Consider the following 25963-nt stretch of genomic DNA (forward strand, 5'->3'; position numbering starts at 1 on the left):
CAGCGGGGGGCGTCCTCCGGCCTCTGAGCGTGCGCAGAGCCGGAAGGCGGGGGAGGCGGGTTCCGCTGCGCTGCCGCCGGGGCTGGACCTCAGAAAGGCGCTAACGCCGGCCGGGTCAAACCCCAGAACAAGCGGAGCAAAGATGCTCCGCCCCGCGTGAGATCTTGCGAGCCCGGGGTGCGGGCCGGGCCGGGCCGGCAGCCGGGGCGCCCTCAGAAGCCTCGACCGGGTTCCGGTAAGGGACACGAGGGCAGGGTCCGCGGTGCGGGCCGGACCGGGAGACGTCATCTACCGCGTGCACGCAAGTCACGCCTCGTTCGCGCAAAGCCAGGCCGCCCGCCCGGCCTCCCTCCGCTGGGCCGGGGGCGCGGCGAGGCCACGGCAGAGGGGGCCGCCAGGGGCCACGCCGGCCGGGGGCCCTGCAACCCCCACAGCGCCGAGCCCAGGCCCCGCAGGACCCCTGAGGACGCTGGCGTCGTGGGCGCTGCGATCCCGGCCTCGGCGATTGCGAGGTCGCGCGGCGCTGGCCTGGAAAGAGAGCGGCGAGGGCCCGCAGCGCGCGCAGGAAACCGCGCTCGCTCGCCCAGGAAGACCCGGAGCCCGGGAGCGCGCCCGCCGCAGCCCCGCCCCTCGGCCGAGAGCTCCGCCCTTTCGAGCGCAGCCCCGCCCCGCGGACCGAACGCCCCGCCCCGCGCACGCGCGAGTTCGCCCGCCGCCAGGCTCTTCCCGCTCGCCGTAGCTTCCGGGCCCGCCCACCCCCGAGCTTCGTTTCCGGCTCGGAGCCTGACGGCCGCGGCGCGCCTGGGCTCGGGCTCTCCGGCCGCTTCCGTCGCCCGCGTTCCTCCCGCGTCTCCCTGACCGGGGCGCGGGGTCTCCGGTACAGGGTCCCGGTCCGCCGCCCCGTTCGGCCGCAGGCCGCGAGCGTCCGCGCGTCATGGCCGGGGCCCGGCGCGTCCGGCCGGGGCCGAGGCCGCCCTCCGCCGCCCGCGCACTCCCGTGGCCCCTGGGCCCGCCGGCGCCGGCCCGGGCCTGAGCGCCGCCCGTCGCGCCCATGGCGGCGGAGGCGCCGTCGCCCTCGCCGCCGCCGCCCGCCTCGCCCGAGCCGGAGCCCGAGCCCGAGGCCTCGCCCGAGCCCGAGCTGGCGCAGCTGCGGCGGAAGGTGGAGAAGCTGGAGCGCGAGCTGCGGAGCTGCCGGCGGCAGGTGCGGGAGGTGGAGCGGCTGCTGCACCACACGGAGCGGCTGTACCAGAGCGCCGAGACCAGCAACCAGGAGCTCCGCACGCAGGTGCACGGCGGGGCGGGGGCGTGCTGGGGGCGGGGACAGTGTGCTGGGGCGGGGACGGCGTGCTGGGGGCGGGGACAGTGTGCTGGGGCGGGGACGGCGTGCTGGGGGCGGGGACGGCGTGCTGGGGGCGGGGACTGCGTGCTGGGGGCGGGGACGGTGTGCTGGGGGCGGGGACGGTGTGCTGGGGGCGGGGACGGTGTGCTGGGGGCGGGGACGGTGTGCTGGGGCGGGGACGGTGTGCTGGGGGCGGGGACGGTGTGCTGGGGCGGGGGCGGTGTGCTCCAGGGTCGGGGGGCGTCCTGGGGGCGGGGACAGTGTGCTGGGGGCGGGGGCGGCGTGCTTAGGGCGGGGACGGCATGCTGAGGGCGGGGACGGCGTGCTGAGGGCGGGGACGGTGTGCTGAGGGCGGGGACGGCGTGCTGGGGGTCGTCGGGGGGTGTCCGGGGGCGGGGACGGCGTGCTGGGGGCGGGGACGGCGTGCTGGGGGTCGTCGGCGGGGGGGTGTCCGGGGGCGGGGGCGGCGTGCTGGGGGTCGTCGGGGGGTGTCCGGGGGCGGGGGCGGCGTGCTGGGGCGGAGGGCGCCGGCGTCTTCGCCCTGCTCGCCTCTCCGGGCGGGCGTCCCGGTGGCGGTGGAATTCTTGCTTCATTTTTTTCCGGTCCCGGCCGAGTCTGTGAAGCCGCCCCGAACCCGCGTGCTCTCTAGCTCGCTGAGCGCGGGGGCTTCGGCTCGGTCTGGGGCGCGCCCTGCCCTCGAGCTGCTTCCTACACTGATAGTCACGACACTTGCAAACAGAAATTCCTGTTTCAGGAGAACTAGTGACCTTGTGAAATACTGTCATTGAAACTTTCTTGTTAGAAACAAAGAATCCCGCCCGCGAAGTCCTGTTACCTAACTTCTTCCGGTTTGGTTTCGGACATTTAACAAGAGAGCTTAGGAAGATCGATGCAGATTACATGTAAATGTTACAGGAAGTAAGTTATGCCATCTTTAGTTTTTTCTGAATAGGAAGCCAGCTGTTCTTAGCACTTCTCTAAAAAAGACGTGACCTCTTGCAGTGTCGGGAAAGTGGCGCATCCGGGCGGGTGGCGGTGCCGCGCCCTGACGCCTTGTTCTCTCTCAGGTGGAGGAGCTCAGGAAGGTGCTGCACTGCGCGAGGAGCAGAGCCAGCGGGAAGGCTGACGTGGAGGTGCAGACCGAGGACGGCGCTCCCTGGGCGCGCTCAGGTACCCCTTCCTGCTCTCCACGGCCCGTCGGCGCAGCGGGGCGCAGCGGGGCGCAGCGGGCACAGCGGGCGGTGGAGCGCCGACTTCTCTCCCTGCGATGTGGCGTCTGCACGGCAGTCTGTTCTTGCGGGAAAAGTAGAAATACATTCTGTTCCTGCAGCTCCTGGGCCGGGGCTCACGTGTGCTCAGGGCCACACTCACCGTGGCGTGGCTGATGTGTGCTCAGGGCCACACTCCCTGTGGCGTGGCTGATGTGTGCTCAGGGCCACACTCCCTGTGGCGTGGCTGATGTGTGCTCAGGGCCACACTCCCTGTGGCGTGGCTCACGTGTGCTCACTGGCACACTCCCTGATGCGTCTCACGTGTGCTCACTGGCACTCTCACTGTGGCGTGGCTCACGTGTGCTCACTGGCATACTCCCTGATGCGTCTCACGTGTACTCACTGGTGTGGCTCACGTGTGCTCACTGGCGTGGGTCATGTGTTCTCACTGGCACACTCCCTGTGTGTCTCACGTGTGCTCACTGGCACACTCCCTGATGCGTCTCACGTGTGCTCACTGGCACTCTCACTGGCGTGGGTCATGTGTCCTTAGTGACACACTCATTGTGGCGTGGCTGATTTGTTCTCATTGGCACGCTTGCTACGGGATTCTGCCTCGCTGTGCGTCACCTACGTCCTTGTGTATCCGCCTTGTGACCACAGGGCTGTGTTATCTTGTTGGGGCGTCCACTGAGGCGCGTGTCCAGTGACAGTCTCTTAGGGCCTTGTTGAACAGTGAGCTCCCCACCGTGGCCTCGCAGTGGCATTAAATTGTGAGGAAGACCAGTGAGCTGCTGGGTTTTATGTTGTGGATTACAAGAAGTAGTCATCTTCCCATTAAGCGCTGTCTTGTTTTACTCAGATGCATATCACTTAACAATGTAGCTGAATCTCCACAGACAGCAGTAATACTATCTTATGTATCTGTGTGGTAGAAATTCTTTGGGAGTCAGCCTCGTGAGCAGATTGCCAGAAAATCAGCCACTAATACCTTGGCTTTGTTTTGCTGTCACTGATAAGCAGCAGTATGGGGTATGAGGCGAGAAGTTAAGCGTTGCTCTTGCCCATTTGCTTCCTGCTAGTGTGGGGAATCCAGAAGTGCTGTGTTTTTTCCCTCTTCGGCGTGGCAGGTGGGTGTGAATGGGGACGTTAGAATCGGATATGTCCGTCCCTGGGTTAGTCTGCACCGCCGGTTCTTCCCTTTCAAATGTGTATAGTGTAGAAATCGTGGACAGTGTGTGTCATCAGTGCCAGTGTTGTGGAATGGAGACCTTTTTATGTGCACCGTCCTAATCCGCCGCTTGGTTTGTTTTGCTGCAGATTATTATTACCAGACATATTATAACGATGACAGTCTTCCCAGTCAAGTCACGGAACTCGCGGCTCAGCAGTGCCAGCGTGCTGAAGCTCCAGCTCTGACTTCCGCAGACCAGTCACAGCCAGAGCGTGCTGCTTACGCCGACCCCGCTGAGTGCGCCCCTGGGCACCACCTCGCCCCGGATGCGGAGGTAACGCAGTGCGCAGCCTGGGACGGTCGCGCTCGAGAGCTGGCCTCCTCGTACTGTGAGTGTGAGTGAGAAAACACGTCTCTGCTCGGCACTGCACACGAGGAGTGGTAACTGTTCTGACGTGTAGTTATGCAGCGATATCGCAGTTCCTGAAAAATTAAAGCCTGTTTATGTGTAATTGCTTTCCCGTTACATCATGTTCTCAATTTTTATGGTCTGCATAAAGTGGAACAGTCTGACAGTGTATCTTGGACTCCACCCAATAGCCTTGGCTAACAGCCACAACATCAGTGTCACACCTAAGGAGTTTTGTTTTTTTTTTTTTTTTTTTTTTTTTTTTTTTTTTTGACAGGCAGAGTGGACAGTGAGAGAGAGAGACAGAGAGAAAGGTCTTCCTTTGCCGTTGGTTCACTCTCCAATGGCCGCCGCGACCTGCGTGCGGCCGGCGCACCACGCTGATCCGATGGCAGGAGCCAGGAGCCAGGTGCTTTTCCTGGTCTCCCATGGGGTGCAGGGCCCAAGCACCTGGGCCATCCTCCACTGCACTCCCTGGCCACAGCAGAGAGCTGGCCTGGAAGAGGGGCAACCGGGACAGAATCTGGCGCCCCGACCGGGACTAGAACCCGGTGTGCCGGCGCCGCAAGGCGGAGGATTAGCCTAGTGAGCTGCGGCGCCAGCCACACCTAATGAGTTTTAATGTGGTGTTAGTGTGTGGCACAGCAGGCTAAACCGCCACTTGCAATGACACTGGCATCCCGAATGGGTGCCGGTTCCAGTCCAGTCTGCTCCACCTCTACCCAGCTTACCGCTGAATGTGCCTGGGAAAGCGTCAAAAGATGGCCCAAGTGTTTGGCCCCTGCCACCCACATGGGAGACCTGGGTGAAGTCGCAGGCTCTTGGCTTTGGCCTGGTCCAGCCCCAATCATTGTGAACATTTGGGAAGTGAACCAGCAGATGGAAGATCTCTCTCTCTTTTTCTCTGTCTGCTCTAACTCTGCCTTTCAAATAAATAAATATTTCAAATTTTTTATATCAGGTTTCTTGTTACTATTCTAATTTCCCTGAATGTCTTATAAACTTATTTTTATAATTCATGTGAATTAAAATCCCCACTGTGTGTAATATATGAAGGTACTTCAAAAAGTTTGTGGAAAGTGGAACTAAAAGAATTTTATTTTGGTGTAAAAAATTTTGAAATCCATGCACCTGAGGGATCTTAAAAGAATTCATTAACGGGGCTCACGCTGTGGTGTAGCCGGTTAAGCTGCTGCCTGCCACTCTGGCAGGCCCAGCTGCTCCACTTCTGATCCAGCTCCCTGCTAATGACCTGGGAAAGGCAGTGGAAGACGACCCATTGCTTGGGCCTCTCCATCCATGTGGGAGACCCAGAAGAAGCTCCTGGCTTCACTGTGGTCCAGCCCAGCTGTTGTGGCCATTTGGGGAATGAACCAGCAGATGGAAGATGACTCCCTCTTTCTCTGTCTGTAACTCTCTGCCTTTCAAATACAAAAAATTTTTCCAAAAAAACTTCATTAAAAATGTGTATTATGAAAAAATATGCATGTATTTATTTAAATGAAAGGCAGAAATACATAGAAGGAAAGAGGAAGAGACATTTCCTTCGCCGTTCACTCCCCAAATGGCCACAGCGGCTGGAGTTTTACTGATCCAAAGCCAGAAGCTTCTCTGGGTCTTCCGTGTGGGTATAGGGCCCAAGTACTTAATGCTTAACCTGCTGCGCCGCAGTACCGACCCGTGTGCATGTACTTCTGCACCAAAAATGTCATCTAATTTGATTATCCATAAACTTTGTGAAATTCCTTCATCTCATTTACTCTGTCGCTTTCTCCTCCATCTGTCTTTATTTTTCAAGGTTTATTTATTTGAAGGGCAGAGTGACAGATCAAGAGGGAGTAAGATCTTCCATCTGCTGGTTCACTCCACCAGTGCCCACAATAGCCAGGGCTGGGCCAGGCCAAAGCCCTGAGTCAGGAACTGCCTGCGTCTCCCGTGTGGGTGGCAGCGCCTCTGGTGCCTCAGATGTCATCCGCTGTCGTCCCAGCTGTGTTAGCAGGGAGCTGGTCGGAAGCATCGTAGCTGGGGACTCAGACTGGCACTCTGGTAGGGGATGCTGGCATCCCGAGTAGCGGCTTAACCCGCTGCATCGCAGCGCCTGCCCCCTTGAATTTCTTTGTAATTCTCTTTCCCACCAAGATGCAACTGCTGAAGAATCTAGAGCGTTTGTCTTACAGGATGTTTCAAGCTTCTGTGTGTGTGTGTGTGTGTGTGTGTGTATTGCTTAATTTATTTATTCTTGAGTAATTGTCCTCACTTTTAGTCTGCAAAACGGGGTCAGTCTGATTCACGGACACACTAGTAAATGTTCTCCAAAGGGATTCAGAGTGGCTTCCCGAAGCGTTCCCACTGTGGAAGCCGCAGTCGTGTCCTGCAGTTCGAAGTGGATTTGCCGTCCTGGGTCTGCTGACTTTGAGTGGGAGCGCAGAAGCTCGTCTCATTTCACCTGACAGTGTCTCTCCTAGGGGCCGGCGTCTGCGTCAGCAGCTGAAGGGGCGCCCTCGGGAGGTTCGTCGCTGGCCGAGAGTCTGAGAGCCGCCGCGGAGGCTGCCGTGTCGCAGACGGGCTTCAGCTACGACGAGAGCACTGGGCTCTACTTTGACCACAGCACTGGTTTCTATTACGACTCCGTAAGTGTGTCAGACTCTGAGCACTGTGGTCGCACGCCTGGCTGCGGGAAGAAGATGAGCAGCTGTGTTCAGTCGTTGTTTGAGTCCTGGCTGTTGGCAGAAGGTAGAAATGGCTTACGGTACTGCACCTCCAGGCTTTTAAATCAGGCTGTCATTGGTCCTTGTAGATTAACGTTCACATGTAGGGAAATGCGCTGAAACACTGAGACTTCACTTAGGAAAGCAGATAATTACCTACGTCATCGTAAAATGTGCAAGGAACGCACTTGAATATGGAATTCATAAGGATGTAAGATCGTTGATTCTAGGCTTGGGTGAGATTTTTAAAAACTGTCTGAAATACTTATGAATTCAGTTCAGGCCACGGCGGAGACTTTTGTTGAGTTCTTAGTAGCGTGTTTATTTGTCAGTGTTTTATCGTCTGTGGCTTCTTAGACATTTTACTTCTGAAGATTTGATTGATAGTGGACACCGGCAGAGGACCAGAAAATAAAGTCCCCGGCTGACAGTACGGCGGTGCGGCCATGGGAGTCGCATCCGGGACTCTGGCAGTGGCGATGGAACTTCCTCGCCATATCGGGGATCCCGGCGTATCCCTGGTCTCCTGAGGAGTTACAGAATGCCAAGCTGAGAGGTGAACGGGTGGTCGGCCTTCTCGTTACTGGCACTGCGGCTGGCTCTCGGTATGCAGGGCCGGGCCAGGTATCTGAGTTCAGCAGAGGCTTATCACGAGCTTGCCCAGAGGAGTGGCTGCTGCAGGCTGCTAGGAGAACACCCTTTCCCAGTAGACGAGTAGACGTGGGTGTCTCTCCTGACGTAAACGTCAGGTTACATTCTAAGTCAGTTGCAGACTGAATTATTTTGCCATTTTTATTTATTTATTTATTTATTTATTTATTTATTTTTTGACAGGCAGAGTGGACAGTGAGAGAGAGAGAGAAAGGTCTTCCTTTGCCGTTGGTTCACCCTCCAATGGCCGCCGCGGTCGGCGCGCTGCGGCCGGCGCACCGCGCTGATCTGATGGCAGGAGCCAGGAGCCAGGTGCTTTTCCTGGTCTCCCATGGGGTGCAGGGCCCAAGCACCTGGGCCATCCTCCACTGCACTCCCTGGCCACAGCAGAGAGCTGGCCTGGAAGAGGGGCAACCGGGACAGAATCCGGAGCCCCGACGGGGACTAGAACCCGGTGTGCCGGCGCCGCTAGGCGGAGGATTAGCCTAGTGAGCCGCGGCGCCGGCCTGCCATTTTTATTGTGCTTGTTTTCTTATATGTTAACTAAGTAGAATTCCTCTTAGGTTTTGAAAATATTTGTATTTTGTTCCAATAAGAGGTTTTAAAGGTTTAAGCTATAAAAATCCATTATCACTAGTAGTAAAGATAAAAACCTTTGATTCGGAGGAGCAGGCTAAAGCCTGGGGGTTAAGATAGCCGTGTCCCACATCACAGGGCCTGGGTTTGAGTCCCAGGGAAGCAGCAGTGAGCTCAGGCGGTTGGGTTCCTATCCCCACTCCTGGCTTCAGCCCCAGCATAGCCCAGCCGTCAGCGGAAAGGAGCTCTTTCTGGTCCTCTGCCTCTCAAGTAAACAATAAATAAATAAATAAATAAAACTCTGATTCAGTTTCTTGGAGGAAAGAAGATGAGAATTCTGCAAAATGCATGGATTAAAGATGACAGATTGCAGTGCCGTCCACAGTTGGAAAAGCTGCTCAGTCTGTGTACACTAAAAGTTTCCTGGTCTGGGCTGCGTGAATGTGTGATGTCACCAGATTAGAGGTGTTCCATTAAATCTCCGTTAGAGAATGCCATCCAGCATTTCTAAATGCAAATGATTGCACAACTTTTGCTTTCTAGGTTTGTTTATTTATTTATTTATTTTTTGAAGTAGAGGTAAAGTTAACAAGGTTAAGAGGTAGAGTTAACAGACAGAAAGGTCTTCCATCCACTGGTTCACTCTCCAGGTGGCCACAAGGGCTGGAGATGGGCCAGTCCGAATCCAGGAGCTTCTTCCGGGTCTCCCACGCGGGTGCAGGGCCCGAGCACTTGGACCATCTTCCACTGCTTTCCCCGGCCTCAGCAGAGCTGGGTCGGAGGAGGAGCAGCCGGAACACTAACCGGTGCCCACATGAAGGTGCCAGCTCCCCAGGCGGAGGCTCAGCCACTACACCACAGCACTGGCCCCTTCTTTTAGTTTTTTATCCATAATTTGCCAAAATTCTTTGGTATAGCTACTCTGTGTTATTTACTTAATTTAGTGAAGCAAATTATCTATTTCTGCTTACAGTATGTTGTGTCATGGTATTTATGAGCTTAAATTTATCTTCAGATTTTTTTGTCAGTGTCTCTAAGTAATGAACATTAAAAGGGAAATCATGTTTTATGACAGAGTGGGGCTTGGGGCTTTATAATACCAGGCCATTACTGTGCAGTCATTAAGGGTGCCAAGTCTAGAATTGCTTTCGTCCGATCAGCGTTTTCTGATGCGTGCCTTCAGAGGGTTTTCTTGTTAACATTTTCTCTGAATGTATTAAAGTGAGCCATATGAAACCCTGTCCCTTAACAGTAAAAAAAGTCAAATATTGGCACTTTCGTGTGGTTCCATTTAATATTTATATGATTCCTTTTCACTCTAGAAAAATTAGATAGATATTAAATGGCGCCGTGTTTTGGAAGATTGTAAACATTTCCCATTCTGTTGTCTTTAATTCATTGTCTTCCAAAAATATCATAGTGAATCAAAGAAGTAAATTTACTCTGTTTGGCCATTTGAATTTTTCTGTTGCATTTCGACCTGTGTGACTAAGTTTATGCGTTTGACTTTGAAAGGAAAACCAGCTATACTACGACCCCTCCACTGGCATCTATTACTACTGCGACGTGGACAGCGGGCGCTATCAGTTTCATTCTCGAGTGGATCTGCAGCCTTACCAGACTCCTGCCACAAGACAGAGTAAGGATAAAAAATTAAAGAAGAAAAGAAAGGATCCAGATAGCTCTACAACAACTGAAGAAAAGGTAATGTCTTCATGATTTTAGAAGTTTCCATAATGCTGATGACAGACATAAGCCAATATTTTCATATGAAAATAATTCCTTTACTCTGTATGTCAAGCATAAACACTCAGATGCTTCAATCCAACAACTGGGGAGAGTTGAGATGGAACAAATGTGGGCTTTTCTCAGTTCTCCGTGACTAGCAGTAGAGAACATTTCTCAGATTTGGAAGATAGATGGAGGTACGGATGCTGCATAATTGGGAGGGGGCATTCAGACCCTGGTTGGTAACTTGATGCGAACACTGTCTTCAAGAACAGTTTGGGGGCCGGCGCCATCGCGCAGTGGGTTAATCCTCCGCCTGTGGCGCCGGCATCCCATATGGGCGAAGGGTTCTAGTCCCAGTTGCTCCTCTTCCAGTCCAGCTCTCTGCTGTGGCCCGGGAAGGCAGTAGAGGATGGCCCAAGTCCTTGGGCCCTGCACCCCATGGGAGACCAGGAGGAAGCACCTGGCTCCTGGCTTTGGATTGGCTCAGCGCCGGCCGTGGCGGCCCTTTGGGGAGTGAGCCAACAGAAGGAAGACCTTTCTGTCTCTGTCTCTGTCTCTCTCTCTCTCTCACTCTCACTGTAACTCTGCCTGTCAAAATTAAAAAAAAAAAAATTGCAAAGAACAGTTTGTCAGATGTCAGGTTCAGTGTTCTGAATCTCCTGTAGGGCTTTCATTAGCAAACATTGAAAATCCAGGCTGCCAAGTGGAGGGAGGTACATGCTGGGATTGAAAACCAGTGTTTGTGCCGGCGCCGCAGCTCACTAGGCTAATCCTCCGCCTTGTGGCGCCGGCACACCGGGTTCTAGTCCCGGTCAGGGTGCCGGATTTTGTCCCGGTTGCCCCTCTTCCAGGCCAGCTCTCTACTGTGGCCAGGGAGTGCAGTGGAGGATGGCCCAAGTGCTTGGGCCCTGCACCCCATGGGAGACCAGGAGAAGCACCTGGCTCCTGCCTTCGGATCAGCGCGGTGCGCCGGCCGCAGTGCGGCAGCCGTGGCGGCCATTGGAGGGTGAACCAACGGCAAAAGGAAGACCTTTCTCTCTGTTTCTCTCTCACTGTCCACTCTGCCTGTCAAAAAAAAAAAAAAAAAAAAAGAAAACCAGTGTTTGTGTATATAGTAGCCATAAAAATGTTCATATTCTTTATTAGAAAATCTTGTTTCTAGTAATTTATTTTAAAAATTTAAGTGAAAGAAAAATCCCTCTGCATAATTCTATAGCAAAATGAAGAGTCCTCAGGAAGTGCGTGGAAAATGCATATTATGAAAAAGCTATGCATCCATTGAACTTCAAAATTAATTTACATCAAAATAAACTTGATGTTTAATTCCATTTTTCCACAAACTTTTTTTTTTTTTTAAGATTTATTTGCTTGAAAGTCAGTTACACAGAGAGAAGGAGAGGCAGAGACAGAGAGAGGTCCTTCATCCATTGGTTTACTCCTCAGTTGGCTACAACGGCCAGAGCTGAGCCGATCAGGAGCCAGGAGCCTCTTCCGGGTCTCCCACGCCGGTGCAGGGGCCCAAGGACTTGAGCCATTCCACTGCCTTCCCAGGCCACAGCAGGGAGCTGGATCGGAAGTGGAGCGGCTGGGATGTGAACCTGCGCCCATATGGGATCCGACACTGCAGGCGTTGGTATTACCCACTATGCCACAGCTCTGGCCCCCACTAACTTTTTGAAGTAGCTTTATATTTGTAAGAACAAAGAGAAAAGCATTTAAGATGGCCTGCAAGGTACTGAGTAAGGAAGCGATGGTGCGCTGAGTAGAGAAGGTACTGTGAGGGCTTCAGGTGGTGGTTAGACTGAGGGGTTGGAGAACCTCTGAGATGTGATGTTAAGGACCATGTAGAAACTCGTGTGCCCTGGCTTCTGCTCCTAGCAGAGCAGCTGGTGGCTCCTGCTGGATGCTTTGCCTTTGAAATTCTGTCTCATGTCATTCGCTTTTTAATGAGAGAAAAATGATTACATACGGAATTCTAAAGTTCACATACAGTTAGGATTCGGCCATATTCATTTGCTGTTCTCTGTTAGACTTGCTTATTTGCATTCTTCGTTGGTAGTGTGTGTCTAGAGTATACAGCTATATAGGAAGAGTGGTTTCTTTTGTTTGAGGACCTCATTCAGTGGCTCGTGCCTTCTTAGTGGGCAAACTGTTTAAAGGCGAGGCCGTGAAAGTGCCTCTCCCCTGCGGGTAGGGGGTGTGGGGGCTCACGGCTGTTCCCTAGGAATCGGGTTGAAATGCGTGCTGTGCCAGTGGGTCCTCTCTGGCTCCCACAACCACGAGAATACGCGAGCTCTAGGTCAGAGGCTTCACCCTGCGTGCATTGCGAGAGTTGGCGAGGTTCTGACCGGAATCTCCTGGCTGCGAGCCGGGCGAGGCTGTTGAAGCTTCCTCCTCGTTGTTTTTACGGCGCGTGAGGCTTGCGTTTAGAGGTGATGACTGTGAAGGAGGGCAGGAGGCTGAGGAGACGAGTGGGACTTGAACGCAGGGTGTCAGCACAGAGCCGAGAAGCTGCCCGGGATGCCTGCGTTCCCCATCGAGGTGCCTGAATCCAGTCTGCCCACGTCGTATGCCAACTTCCTGCCTCCTGCACCACTGAGAGGCAGCAGGCCCCTGTTAGCCACATGGGAGGCCTTGCCCAGCCCTGGCTGTAGCAGGCAGCTGGGGGGTGGACCAGTGCATGGAGGATCTTTGTCTATTTCTAACTCTCTGCCTTTTCAAGAAAATGAAAATAAGTAAGAAGTAAGAATATTTTTGAAATAATGTGAAGTATGTCTATGAGTGCCTCAAAAAGTGCGTTGAAAAATTTAGTTGACAGGAAGCATGTGTTGCCATGAGCCTTTGGGAGGTCGCCTCCCCAGGCCTCAGTGCCTGTTTGAGAGCAGCCTTCTTACCTAACACTCTGACATTCCGCACTGCAGGTAGCTTAGGTGAGGAGCACCGCTGACGGTCACACTTCGCGCTGCGCGTGTTGCCCAAGAATAATGATGACAATAAAATACACAAGATGAGAATCTGCTTTTGTGAAAATCTGTATTGACTGGGGATTGTCCTTGTGGTTTTTCTTGTTCTTGATGAGTGCGTTGCTGGGAAATGTAAGTGGTTCATTTACCACACTGTGACTGGGTAGCCATCTCCAAACAGAGTTCATGCTACTGTAAATATGTGTGTTTTTGTTTTGTTTTGTTTTGTGACAGAGTGGACAGTGAGAGAGAGAGAGACAGAAAGAAAGGTCTTCCTTTTGCCGTTGGTTCACCCTCCAATGGCCGCCACAGCTGGCGCGCTGTGGCCTGCGTACCGCGCTGATCCGAAGCGAGGAGCCAGGTGCTTCTCCTGGTCTCCCATGGGGTGCAGGGCCCAAGCACCTGGGCCATCCTCCACTGCACTCCCAGGCCACAGCAGAGAGCTGGCCTTGAAGAGGGGCAACCGGGACAAAATCCGGCACCCTGACCGGGACTAGAACCCGGTGTGCCGGCGCCACAAGGCGGAGGATTAGCCTAGTGAGCCGCGGCGCCGGCCTCCTATGCGCTCTTATAAGTAACAAAAGAACGTATGAATTTGCTTCTTCCTGTTGCTCTAAGGTAGAAAGAAAAAATGAGAATGTGTTACAAACTAAAGGAAAAACAGGAGAATAACTCTTGGATTCTTCTAAGATTAAACTTAGAGATTTATCCATTGTATAGCGTGGTTCCTGTAGTTAATACTGTGTATAGTTGAGAATCACTGAGAGTAAATTTTAGATATTGTCAGCACAAAAACGTGAGGTGTAATGCACGTTAATTAGCTTAATTGGGCAGTTCCACAGGGTACTTATTTCAAAACATTGTTGTTGAACATGGTAAAAGTATGCAGTTTTATCAATTAGAAAAAGTTCATTTGTCATAAAGCATGCCAACTCCACGTATTCAACAAATTAATAATAAAACGCGAACAAATTGAAATTCTGGGATGACAGATAGAGCTGCCTTGTCTGTGCTCCAGAATTCCAAGTTTCGGCAAACTGCAGCTCGTGTCCATTGGGTCTGTTTGGATCGCTTCTGTGTTGACTTGCTGACCGGTTAGACGTTCAGAAAGCACGTCAGGCACAGGTGTGTTGTCCAGGCCCACCGTCCAGGCAGGCAGCTGCGTGTGCCTGGGTGAGTGCGTGTGGCTCGTCTGTACTGGGGTGTGCCGGAAGTGTGAAGTACACAGGCTTTTGAGGGCTTAGCACACAAAGATGAAGGTAACCGTCTCACGGACGGTGGGACACGAATACTGGCGAGTCCGAGAGTGACTCTCCTGCCAGGTCCATCACAGGCCCTGTCGTGTGGGCTGGGCCGTGCGTGTGGAGGGCGGGCTCGCTTGGGAGACAGATTTGGGGTGGCCTGAGACGGGGTTTGATTCCGCCTGGTGGTTACAAAGTCCTTACTTTGGGTGACGGCGTCGTCCCCCGGGAAGGGAGCAGAGGCAGCGGTGCAGAGTGCGGCTGCTGTGCTCGCCCGTGTGTCCCCCGCCCGTGCCGCGATGGCTGTTCGGTGGTGATGTTCTCCTGCCCCACCTGCCTCCCGCCGCCTTTCAGGACGCGAGTTCAGCAGACCAGAAGGCTGCCAGCGTGGAATGCGCAAGCCGCGGCGAGGGGGAGAGTTGTGCAGATGGGAGGAAGAAGGCCAGAACGGACGTTGACCACAGACACAGTCCTCCCCGAGGTGGCGCAGAGTCCCCTCCCTGTGACGGCGCCACGAATGCCGCAGCAGAGGACGCCGGGAAAGGCCCAGAGACCGACAGTGAGCCGGAGGAAGGTGAAATTACAGACTCGCACACCGAGGGCACTAGTGAGGAGGACGGCGGCGGTGTGGACACCGAGGAGGAGGGTGAGTCTCGTTCTCGTTTGCAGCGGGGAAGCCAGGCGGTAGGTGTGCAGGAACCCAGCGCCGGCGATATCGGGGACTTGTGCGGAGTCTGACGTTACCCAAAGTGACGCAGGCCCCGCTCGGTGGTTTGCAGAGATGTGATGTGAAGCAGTGCTTCACACTTCGGCCCTCAGAGAGTTTTGTGCTTTTTAAAGTACAGGCGGCCTGCAGCGGATCCTAGAGGACATGTGAAGGTGTTTCTGGGTTAGAGATTTGCAGGCTTTATTTTGAAAGAGTTAAGAGTGAGAAGCGGAGAGAGAAACTCCTTTTTTCTGTTGGCTCACTCCCCAGATGGCTACAACAGGCAGGGCCGGGCCAGGCTGAAGCCAGGAGCCAGGAGCTCCATCCAGATCTCACTCGGGTGGCAGGAGCCCAAACACTTGGGCCAACTTCCATTACTTTCCCAGGTGCTGGATTGGAAGTGGAGCAGCCGGGACACAAACCAAGGCCCACAGAGGACGCTGGCCTTGCAGGCAGCGGCTTTACCCACTGCGCCATAGTGCCGGCCCCTGCTGTCTACTTTCTAGGTTGAAGGCAGGAGCAAGCTCGTCTCCAAAAGTGTGCCCCTGCATCCAGTCGCTGACGTACTGGGTGAGCCTGTTTCTGCTCCTGAAGGCAGAAGTACATGCTGTGAAGCACGCTACCTCACACTGACGTGCGCTTTTGTTCTTCTGTTCTCAGTGACGGTTCTCCTAGCTTTTAGTAAAAGTACATTTGAATTTTAACTTAAAAGTATGTATTTGGGATATTTTCAAGTCCCAGATCTTTAAACAGTGTTGACGTCTTAACCTTGCCAGGTGTGGGGTGTGCTGCACCCCTCCTTTGTCCCCTGCAGCAGTGTTGGGCCTCGTATGCTGCTGTAACGTGTAGATATCAAATTGCAGAGCCTGAGGAATTTCTCAGTCAGATCTGAGGTTTGTGATCAGAGTGTTCACGCGAGGGTGCCTCGTGCACGCCCTGAAGCGTGCGCTCTGTCGCGGCGGAGTTGACGTGTGCCGTCTCCTTGCCTTGCAGATGAGGAGAAGATCTGGCCCCCGTGTATTAGAGTGATCGTTGTCCGGTCCCCGGTGCTGCAGACAGGGTCGCTGTTCATCATTACCGCTGTGACCCCTGCGACGATCGGAAGGTAAAAACGGCTCACGTCATCATCTCCTTCCGCCAGGGCTTCCGCAGAGGCAGGGCTTCCGTGTGCTGAGTGTCAGACGTGCCGTGCACTGCGGCGACAGAGAGGACTGAGGCAGCCCCTCCCCCACAGAAAGCACAGTGTGAAGAGAAGAGCAGCCGTAGGAGCAGCCAGGGAGGAGAGGGGGTCCCTCGGGGCCTGTTCCCAAGTCTGCCCGCCGCTGTGTGTGCTGCGGAGGTGACTGTCCCTTCCATTGCAGAGAGAAGGACATGGAGCACACCTTGCGCATCCCTGAAGTCGGTGTCAGTAAGGTGAGTGCGGCGATCTCCTCCCAGGTAGCACGTGGACGTTCTCCCTCTGGAGCGTGAGGGTGTACGGCGGGGTGCAGCGGCCGTGGTGCGGGGTACAGATCGGGTGTTCCAGTGCTTGGGAGAAGAGTCCCTCCACAGTCTGAACGCGTTATGTTTGCTTTGAACACCTGGAGCGGGGGAGAACACTGAGTGTTAAAGTAGCACCCGTTTGACATGTTTTTTGAGTGACATGCCATGTGGTACATGTTACATGTTTTGCCAACTCCAAAGCAAATCACATCTGGATTCAGGACACCTGGGAAGTGGCTCTTTGGCCCTGGACCTGTTTCACAGCCGAGAATAGTCTGTCCTCTCTCACGGCTCTTGTTCACAGCTTTGCCCTTCGGAGCCTCTCAAACTGTCAGGCCAGAGCAGAGCAGAATTGCAGCTGGATGTGGGGGGCCAGCGCTGTGGCGCAGCAGGTTAAGCTACCACCTGAAGCACTGGCATCTCATAGGTGCACTGGTTCAAGTCCCAGCTACTCCGCTTCCAGTCTAGCTTCTTGTTAATGCGCCTGGGAAAGCAGCAAAAGATGGCCCAAGTGCTTGGGCCCCTGCAGCCACGTGGGAGTCCCTTATGAAGCGCCTGGCCCAGCCCTGGCCACTGTGGCGATTTGGGGAGTGAACCAGCGAGTAGATGGAAGATACTCCATTTGCACCCCCCCACCGTCTCCCTCCCTTCCCCTCTCCTAACTCCCTCTCTCCCTCCCTCCCTCTACCTCTCTCTCTAGCTCTGCCTTTCAAATAAGTAAATCTTTAACAAAATTTTAAAAAGTGGGATATGTGATGTTTTAGCTATTCCATTGCAGTGCACACAGAGTGTACATGTACTGTAAGAAGGTTAGCAGGAATATTTTTAAAAATTGTAAGACCGGGAGAAAGCGTTGCCTGCGTCGTTGGAGCGGATGGTTGTGGTGTGTCCATGTGATGCGTTTCACTCAGTGCAGGGACTGGCCGGTGCTGTGTGCAGCAGCTCCTGACTTTGTGATGAACTGTGAGGAAGCAGAGGCACACATGTGCCAGGGCACTGCCAGAGTGTGTGCAGAATGGAATTAAAAGATGAGTGTGTTTTGGTGAAGAGAGAATTTGGAACCCATTCATAGTACACATATCCATAAGCGTGTTGAAGACCTCTCGTATACTGAACTGTTAGGTAATGGGTAGATACTGAACTGTGAGTGTTAGGGAGAATTACGGATGACTGCTTCTTCACTAGCCGCCAGATTTCTACCAGAATATCAGTTTGTATTGAAAAACACAAAGTCCACATCATCGTGCCAGAAAAATTGTTACCCGTGGTTAAAAAAAACAAAGCTGTAACTTAATGTTGCCTGATTTCTGTTTCCCTAAGTTTCATGCGGAAGTGCATTTTGACCACGACTTACAAAGCTACGTCCTGGTGGATCAAGGCAGTCAGAACGGCACGACTGTCAACGGGAAGCAGATTCTCCAGGTGAGTGCGTGGTGAAAACTGGACGCGGCTTCACCCCGGAGGACGTCGCCGTTGTAGACGGCCTCTGGGTCCCCTGGGAGCTCAGGCCCGGCCGTGCAGGAGCAGGGCTGCCGGGGCTCCCCTGGGAGCTCAGACCCGGCCATGCGGGAGTCGGGGCTGCCGGGGCTCCCCTGGGAGCTCAGACCCGGCCGGCCGTGCGGGAGCAGGGCTGCTGGGAAGCGTTCCTGGGCGGTGCTGTTGCTGGCTCTGCCCTCTCCCGTGAGTGTGTGGTAAACCTCCTTGGACTGCGTGCTCTTAGGGCACCTTCAGGCACTCCTTCTTCCTTCCAGTTGTCATGGAAATGTCACGGACTGGAAACTCCGTGGAGGGCAGGGGCTGTGCCCCCCCCCCCCCCCATGGTGCTTCTGTCCTGTGCTGGTGAGGAAGTGCTCGGCACGTAATGGGAACAGAGAGGGGAGTGGGGAGAACAGAGGCCCCGCCTGTCGGGGTGAAGCAGTGACTCGCACGGCCTGCAGGACAGGGGTGTGCATCCAGCCCCTCTCTGAGGCTTCTAGAGCTCCTTGTGTGGTGGCTGACGTCTGAAGGGGTGTATCTCTCACAGCACTGGGCACGCAGAGAGGGCGGTTGGTGGATTTGGTGACGTCAGAAGGTGCCCAGGGCCTCTGCCTCTCCCCCGGTGTGGGTCCCTCGCTGTGAGGGCGTCCCGTGTCTTCAGTGCAGGTGTTCTGTGCGGTATACGTACCGTAGCCGGCCGTGACTGTGTTCTGACGTTTTCTCCTCTAGCCAAAAGCCAGGTGTGCCCCTCACGTGCTGGAGCACGGGGACGAGGTGAGAATCGGGGAGACCGTGCTGTCCTTCCACATCCACCCTGGCAGCGAGACGTGCGATGGCTGCGAGCCGGGGCAGGTGAGGGCGCACCTGCGCCTCGATCAGAAGCACGAAGCTCTCGGTACGTGAGACGCTGCTCCCCGCGGGCGTGGCCGTTCTGCAAGACGGTCGCCCGCTCCTCCTTCACAGCTGGTGGCCGTGATGGGGTCGTGAGGGTGACCGTGGCCCTGCGAGCCCGTGTCTCAGTGGGTGTGATGGTGCTTCAGTGCGGGTGTCGGGAGAGTGAGACAGGGCTGTACAGTTCCGCGTGTTTGAAATTGGAGACTTGGGGTATTGCTGGTGACGGTGCTGGCTTTTCTGTGTTAGCGTGTGGTTCAGGGGATGTGCCATTAGGTGGCTTTCTGAGCAGGAGAGAGGCTGATCCGCTCTTTTTGCTAATCCAGTTTAGCAGCACTTGGAAATAGACAGCTGTGGTACCTAAATGTCCTTGGTGAGAACTGTTTAAAGATGGTTAACAGAGCAAATTTTAAGTATTCTCACCACAGAAAGAAAGGTGAGGTAATGTGGCTGTTAATTGGCTTCATTGAGCCACTCATTCCATAGAGTATGCATATCAAAACATGGACACTGTATGCAGCTTGTCAGTGTATAATTTAAAAATTGTGACATAATATCGTAAAAATTGATTTCCTTTTAACTGAATGACAAGATTTAACATCTGTTTACCAGCAAGAAAAAGTCATCCGTGGTGAAAGCCTGTCACGTGGCGTCGGCATGGACGTCGAGGGGCGTTGGAGTTCTTGGTTGATGTTGGTCTGCTGGCTCTGTGCGCCGTCGTGTTTTCTAATAAATGCCCGCAGGCTGAGGCCTGCTGCGTCAGGCCCCCACGCAAAGCTGCGCACACACAGATGCATGAGCTGTGGCAGCTCGGTTTCTGCGTCGGATCCCCCGGCCGTGCGCCTGCCCGTTGTTTGCTCTTTCTCTGATCCTTAGGGTGAGACTGAGTGTGCCCTAGTACACGAGAACGTGAATCTTCAGCTTTACAGATTGTATTGTGTCTGTGCCTTTGGGAGATTTACAGAGTATTCTACTTTGGGTTTGCTGTTTGATACCACCATTGTTCATTATGGTATCTACATTATGATCTTCCTGTAAGGTTTGGTTCTTGGCTTTCTTTCCAAGACGTTTAGTTACAAAAATGCCCAGAGAATCTTAACATAACCCAAAATCATGTATATTAATGTTTAAACTTTTATTAATAGGAATGGGTTACTAATACTGTTAGCTTTTTATTAATAGTAGTTGCTACAACATCTATTGGATATGTTGGATTCTTTTTTTAACTAACTTTTTTTCTTTTAGTTGGTCCAGCACTAAGTAAAGAAGAAAAAGAGTTGGAAAGGAGAAAAGAATTAAAGAAAATACGAGTGAAATATGGTTTACAGGTATGGGTTTTAAATATTGTTGATTTTTTTTTTAAAGATTTATTTGATTTATTTGAAAGAGTTACAGAGAGAGGTGGAGACAGAGACAGAGAGAGTGGTCCACCTGCTGGCTCACTCCGCAGATGGCCGCAATGGCCGGAGCTGCGCCAATCCAAAGCCAGGAGCCAGGAGTTTCTTCTGGGTCTCACGCGGGTGCAGGGGCCCAAAGACTTGGACCATCTTCCACCACTTTCCCGGGCCATAGCAGAGAGCTGGATAGGGAGAGGAGCAGCCAGGACTAGAACCGACACCCATATGGGATGCCAGCACTTTGGCCAGGGCATTAACCCGCTGCGCCACAGCGCCGCCCCTTGTTGATGTTTTAAGCTATCTATCTGGTTTGAGTAAAACTGCCTTTAGGTGTGGTGAGTGTGCACTGCTGTCCAGGGCTGCTTACTGTCCTTCTGCGCTTTGTCACTGTGTCAGCTGTTCCCGGTCTGGGGATCCTGACTAAGGACCGCTGAGGGTAAGTAGACTTCCACAGCCGCTGCGGCTCACAGAGACCTGCGCTGAGTGAGGTGCCGCCAAGAGCACGTGTGGCTTCCGTTTGGCCTGAAGACAGTGTCGTATGGGCATGGACCCAAGCAGTCCGGGGGTACGCCCACCTCCGGATGCGCGAGCCTGTGCCTGTGTGGACGAGCAGTCTTCCGCAGAGGAGGGAAGGCAGTTGGGTAGAGAAAGGGTGTCTCTCCACAAGCGGTGCTGACGTACAGAGAGGGCTGCGTGCAGAGACAGGAAGCATTGGTCCCTGCCTCACGCCGCCTACAGAGGTGAACTGAGAGTGCGTCATGGTGTCAGTATAAAACCTAGAGCTTTAAACGTCCAGAAGACTCCAGGAACAGAGGTTAGGCTGAGACTCCCGGCAGGCGTGGCGCGTGCCACACCGACAGGCTGCACTCCCGAGTCAGGAGCTGCTCTCCAGGGCCGTGGAAGGTGACTGCCAGGTCGGGCGAGGGGAGCTGCAGCCTCGCCTCTCACAGAGACAGCATCAGGGCGTGGGCTTTCCCACCCGCATTTGTTCTGTGTTTTCCTTTTTTTTTTTTTTTTTTTGACAGGCAGAGTGGACAGTGAGAGAGAGAGACAGAGAGAAAGGTCTTCCTTTGCCGTTGGTTCACCCTCCAATGGCCGCCGCGGCCGGCGCGCTGCGGCCGGCGCACCACGCTGATCCGATGGCAGGAGCCAGGTGCTTATCCTGGTCTCCCATGGGGTGCAGGGCCCAAGCACCTGGGCCATCCTCCACTGCACTCCCTGGCCACAGCAGAGAGCTGGCCTGGAAGAGGGGCAACCGGGACAGAATCCAGCGCCCCAACTGGGACTAGAACCCGGTGTGCCGGCGCCACTAGGTGGAGGATTAGCCTAGTGAGCCGCGGCGCCGGCCTGTTCTGTGTTTTCCTTTAAATGTGCGTGCTCACAGGACACGAGAACACAGCAGTAAGTCAGTGTGCTGTTCTCCCCTCCTCTGTCACTGCCCACGTTGTGCTACAATCTGAAGCAGTGTTACAGCTGCAAAGGAGAGTGTGTCACTGCTTGGTTTCTTCTGTTAGAGAGGTCACGTGGAGCCATTTTTTTTAAAAGAATGATTTATTTATTTGTAAGGCAGAGTTAGAGAGAGAGAGAGAGAGAGAGATCTTCCATCTGCTGGTTTCACTCCCCAAGTGACCACAGCAGCAGGAGCAGCGCTGATCCGAAGCCAGGAGCCAGGAGCTTCTTCCAGGGCTCCCACGCAGGTGCAGGGGCCCAAGGACTTGGTCCATCTGCTGCTGCTTTCCCAGGCCATAGCAGAGAGCTGGATTGGAAGAGGAGCAGCTGGGACTAGAACTGGCGCCCATATGGGATGCCAGCACTGCAGGTGGTGGTTTCACCCTACAGCACCCACCCCACGTGGAGCCATTTTTGCCAGCTAAGGCAAATGTACAGAAGTGACATTTTTACTTATCAGCTTTTCTTTTTCTCTGTTAAGAATACAGATTATGAAGATGAAAAGGCCTTGAAGAATCCAAAATACAAAGATCGAGCTGGGAAGCGCAGAGAGCAGGTTGGGAGTGAAGGGCCCTTCCTGAGGGATGATGCTCCTGCGTCTGTCCATGCGTGAGTGTCGTGTCTGCTCTGTGATGCCATGCGGCGGGGACTCTGACTTCCAGGACCCGAGATCTGATGGTTGTTTCTGAAATAGACGAGAGCGAGCATGTATGTGCCTGTGCGCTCGTCTGCTAGTCACTCCTCAAACGCCTGCAGCGAACTGGGCCAGGCCAGGTCAAAGCTGGAACCAGGGGCTCCATCCAGGTCCCCACTTGGACGGGGCTGTACTTGAACCATCAGCAGTCTCCCAGGGTCCTCTAGCAAGAAGCTGGGGTCAGGAGCCCACGCTGGGAATCAAACCCACGCACGATGTGGGCTGTGGGGGTCTTAATCACGAGGCCAGATACCCTCCCCGGTGTTTTTTATGATTCTTTAACATACAGATGCTTTTGTTCTTGTTAACTCTGTGATACTATTTTTCTTTGATTTGGTTCTCTCTTGTTGGTTACAGCTTTGATAAAGCATGAAAAATGATTTTTGAAGCCTGTAATATTGCGTATGTCTACATTTAATCAAATTGGCTATGTTTTTTGTTTTCTTAGAGTTTCTGGGTTTAATTAAGATTTCAGTGTTTTGTGTGGAAGGGATGATGGTAGCATTAATGAACTGTGGTATGCCACTGGTTCTGAGGTGGGCGTACACTTCCCCAGGGTGGCAGTGTTTTCTTCCTGACGTAGAGGCAGCCAGCTGGGCATGGACCAGACACGCCCACAGCGTAGCTGCCCAGGCAGCAGGCAGTGTTGCGCGTTTCCTGTCCTCACGTAATTGCTCTAGAACGTGAGGACTGTATCAGAAGGCCAAAGTAAAAGTGAAAGGCATTGGTCTGTCTGTGGTTTATTTTTATTGAAAAACTAACAATACATTTTGTAGAACTGAAAGGTTAGTACAATAGAATATAAAACTGGAACATCCTTAATTCAGTGCAATATAAAATTATAGGACAAGGCCGGCGCCGCGGCTCACTAGGCTAATCCTCCGCCTTGCGGTGCCGGCACACCGGGTTCTAGTCCTGGTCGGGGCGCCGGATTCTGTCCCGGTTGCCCCTCTTCCAGGCCAGCTCTCTGCTGTGGCCCGGGAGTGCAGTGGAGGATGGCCCAAGTGCTTGGGCCCTGCACCCCATGGGAGACCAGGAGAAGCACCTGGCTCCTGCTTTTGGATCAGCGCGGTGCGCCGGCCGCGGCGGCCATTGGAGGGTGAACCAATGGCAAAGGAAGACCTTTCTCTCTGTCTCTCTCTCTCTCACTGTCCACTCTGCCTGTAAAAAAACAAAACAAAACAAAACAAAAAACAAAAAAAATTATAGGACAAAATACAAATAGCGAAGAAGAGGTTTTCTTTCATTTTATTTTACCCGTTTCCCTGATGCATAACGTTCGTCAGAAAAGCGCACAAGCCGTCAGCGTGTAGCTCAGTGACACCTAAGGTTGGCAGAACGTGCGTTTCTTGGACAGGAGTGGAAATTCCCAGTCGCCTGGAAGCCCACCCTCGGGGGTCCCCCGACTCCCGCCTCTCTGCGGAGGCGACGCCCCTCTGGACAGCAGTGGAGTCGTTTCCCTTATTCTGAGGTGCTCAGTGAGCAGTCCGCTGTGTGTTGTGTCTGCCCTTCTTGTCTCCGAGGTGCTCAGTGAGCAGTCCGCTGTGTGTTGTGTCTGCCCTTCTTGTCTCCGAGGTGCTCAGTGAGCAGTCCGCTGTGTGTTGTGTCTGCCCTTCTTGTCTCGCGTCCCTGTCGGATGCGGTTTGTTTTTCTCCTGCGCAACGCTGACCTGTGGATAGACGCACCTATGCACGGGAACAGGGCACGGATGGCAGATTTGCTATGCCTATAAACAGTTGGTTTACATACTTCGTATTTGTAGGAGTGAAACTTTAGCCGTTTTGTTACATAGCATTCGTAGGAGTGAAGTTTTTACATCTGCAGCTTTATTAGGTAATGCCAAACCATTTTTGGTCGGACTGATCATTTTTAATTCACGAACTTACAAATGTGCCGCCTCCGTCTTCCTTCTAGTGAAATCACAGAGAGCAACAAAGGCCGGAAGATGTTGGAGAAGATGGGCTGGAAGAGAGGCGAGGGTCTGGGGAAGGACGGCGGCGGCGTGCGCGCTCCGGTAAGGCCGCGTCTCCTCGCAGCAGGCGCCTGCCGGCCCCAGCAGTGCCCGTGCTGCCCTCGGTACTGCTGGCGTGCCGAGTGAGACCCGATCCACACGTGCGTGTGTGTCTGTGCTCTGTCTCCCGCATTCGAGGAAGCCTCTCCCGGTCTTCTCCTGCCTCGGGGCGGGGGTGATGGGCACTGTGTCCTGAGCCAGACGTTCTTCCGGCTCCATTGTTCTCAGTGCCTTTCTTTCTGGGCCTGGTCTAGCATACTGCAGATACAGCCAGTGTCCTGCTAGACAGGAGATTCTGTGCTGGCTGGGAGTCCCTTGGGTTTAGCATGTCCAGAGAATAGTGTCTGGCTTAATTGTGAGCGATTCAGGTTGTCTTTCACACACCTCACAGCCGCCTGCCTGCAGAACCTGTGCCACCTGAGAGATGGGCGGTGGGTGTGAGCCCCACGCAGCTTTGCCTCTTCCACTGTGGTACTGTGCAGAGTGCAGCTGGCGTGGTCAGACGCGCTCAGCACGTGGGCTCTGCCATTCACAGCCGTGTGGTGTAGATGCCATTGGACCTCAGCTGTCCTGTGTGGAAACAGGAACTCCGAGAACGTGTGCGCGTGGTGCCTCCCATCAGGCCCGAGTAACAGGAAGTGCCCTCCTGCCACGGAAACAAGTCAGGCTCTCTGTCTGACTCCTGTGTTCCCCACTCGAGTGAAAACCAGACGGGGACTCAGGGCGTCCCTGCTCGTGCCTGGCGCCCCCTGCACGTGCAGGCGCTGGGTCAGGAGCAGCTGTTCGCCGTGACAGCAGGACGGGGGCACTGGAGTTGACGTCCGTGTGGCGGTGCGTGCGTTCCTGTGTGCCTGTGGTGCGTTCGGCGTTTTTGTCTGCATCAGTGTGTGATGAGTTGAAGATGCGCGTGCCAGTGTGGCCGCCGCACACTCACTGTGTTCAGACCCTAAAATAAGCCCTCTCAACAGATCCAGCTGCAGCTTCGGCAGGCGCACGCGGGCTTGGGGACCGGCAAGCCGTCCTCCATTGAAGAGGTTCCCCTCCTCCAGAACAAGAGCAGAAAGAACTGGGACAAAGCACGAGAGAGGTTTGCCGAGAACTTCCCGGAAGCCAGGCCGCCCCGAGATGCGCCGGGCAGCGCGCCTTGGGTGAAAGGGGCTGCAGAGTGAAGCCAGTCGCAACGCAGCCGGGAGCTTGGAAGTCTCCGCGCACGCGAAACTGCGTCTCGACAGGTCAGCGGCACAGGGACCCGTGTCACAGCTGCCGCCCACGTGTAGGCCTGTAATAAAGCAGTTACAGGGACTGGATCAGGGCGTGTGCTGAGCGGACTAAAGTTCACGGGCAGAGTGGCCGCAGGCTGTGTTACTTGGTCTGGTCGGCACAACACCAGTGCGCGAGCTTCATGAGCTGCATCTTGTCCTTGTCCCGGCGATGCACAGCAGCAGGGGACAAATCCAGGGTTCACTGGAGCAGTGTTGGCCTCCACGCATCCCTGTTCACGCACTTAGAGGACGTTGAGAAGATGTGGGCGATGGTGCGATTTGGGGGGAGCAGCCCAGAGCTCGTGCACAGCTGACGCTGGTGGGAGATCCCACGGCCACTCATTTCTTCTGTGAAGAATCTGGATGTGTGTTCTGTGTTCCGCACTCACGCTTGTTAGTTCCGTAGCAGCTGAGGTTCCAGGTGAGAACAGTGGAAGCAGCGCGGCGTGCTGGCTGTTGGGGTTGTGTTCAGTACCATTGCGGGCAGTGGAGTTTGCTAGGGATACCAGGTCTGCAGTGCCAGGGTTTCCTAGCCTCAGCCTCACAATAGTGATGGAGTGTTGACAAATGCAATAAAAAATGACAACGTTGA

At 54.3% G+C, this 25963-nt stretch overlaps 1 protein-coding gene across 1 annotated transcript; it reads left to right on the top strand.

The window, feature by feature from the left end:
- Positions 1 to 749: 749 nt before the first annotated feature.
- AGGF1 (angiogenic factor with G-patch and FHA domains 1) lies at positions 750 to 25963 on the top strand. The gene is made up of 14 exons (XM_051838699.3): positions 750 to 1285; positions 2407 to 2509; positions 3871 to 4058; positions 6599 to 6763; positions 9584 to 9772; positions 14358 to 14649; positions 15703 to 15814; positions 16071 to 16122; positions 17512 to 17613; positions 18397 to 18562; positions 19804 to 19886; positions 21886 to 22013; positions 24013 to 24112; positions 25078 to 25963. The coding sequence occupies exons 1-14, from the start codon at positions 1052 to 1054 to the stop codon at positions 25276 to 25278; spliced, it is 2115 nt and encodes a 704-aa protein (XP_051694659.3). The 5' UTR covers positions 750 to 1051; the 3' UTR covers positions 25279 to 25963.

This window comes from Oryctolagus cuniculus, chromosome 14 (genome assembly GCF_051225735.1).
Source record: "Oryctolagus cuniculus isolate XC-2025 breed Fujian yellow rabbit chromosome 14, ASM5122573v1, whole genome shotgun sequence".
Lineage (NCBI taxonomy): Eukaryota > Metazoa > Chordata > Mammalia > Lagomorpha > Leporidae > Oryctolagus > Oryctolagus cuniculus.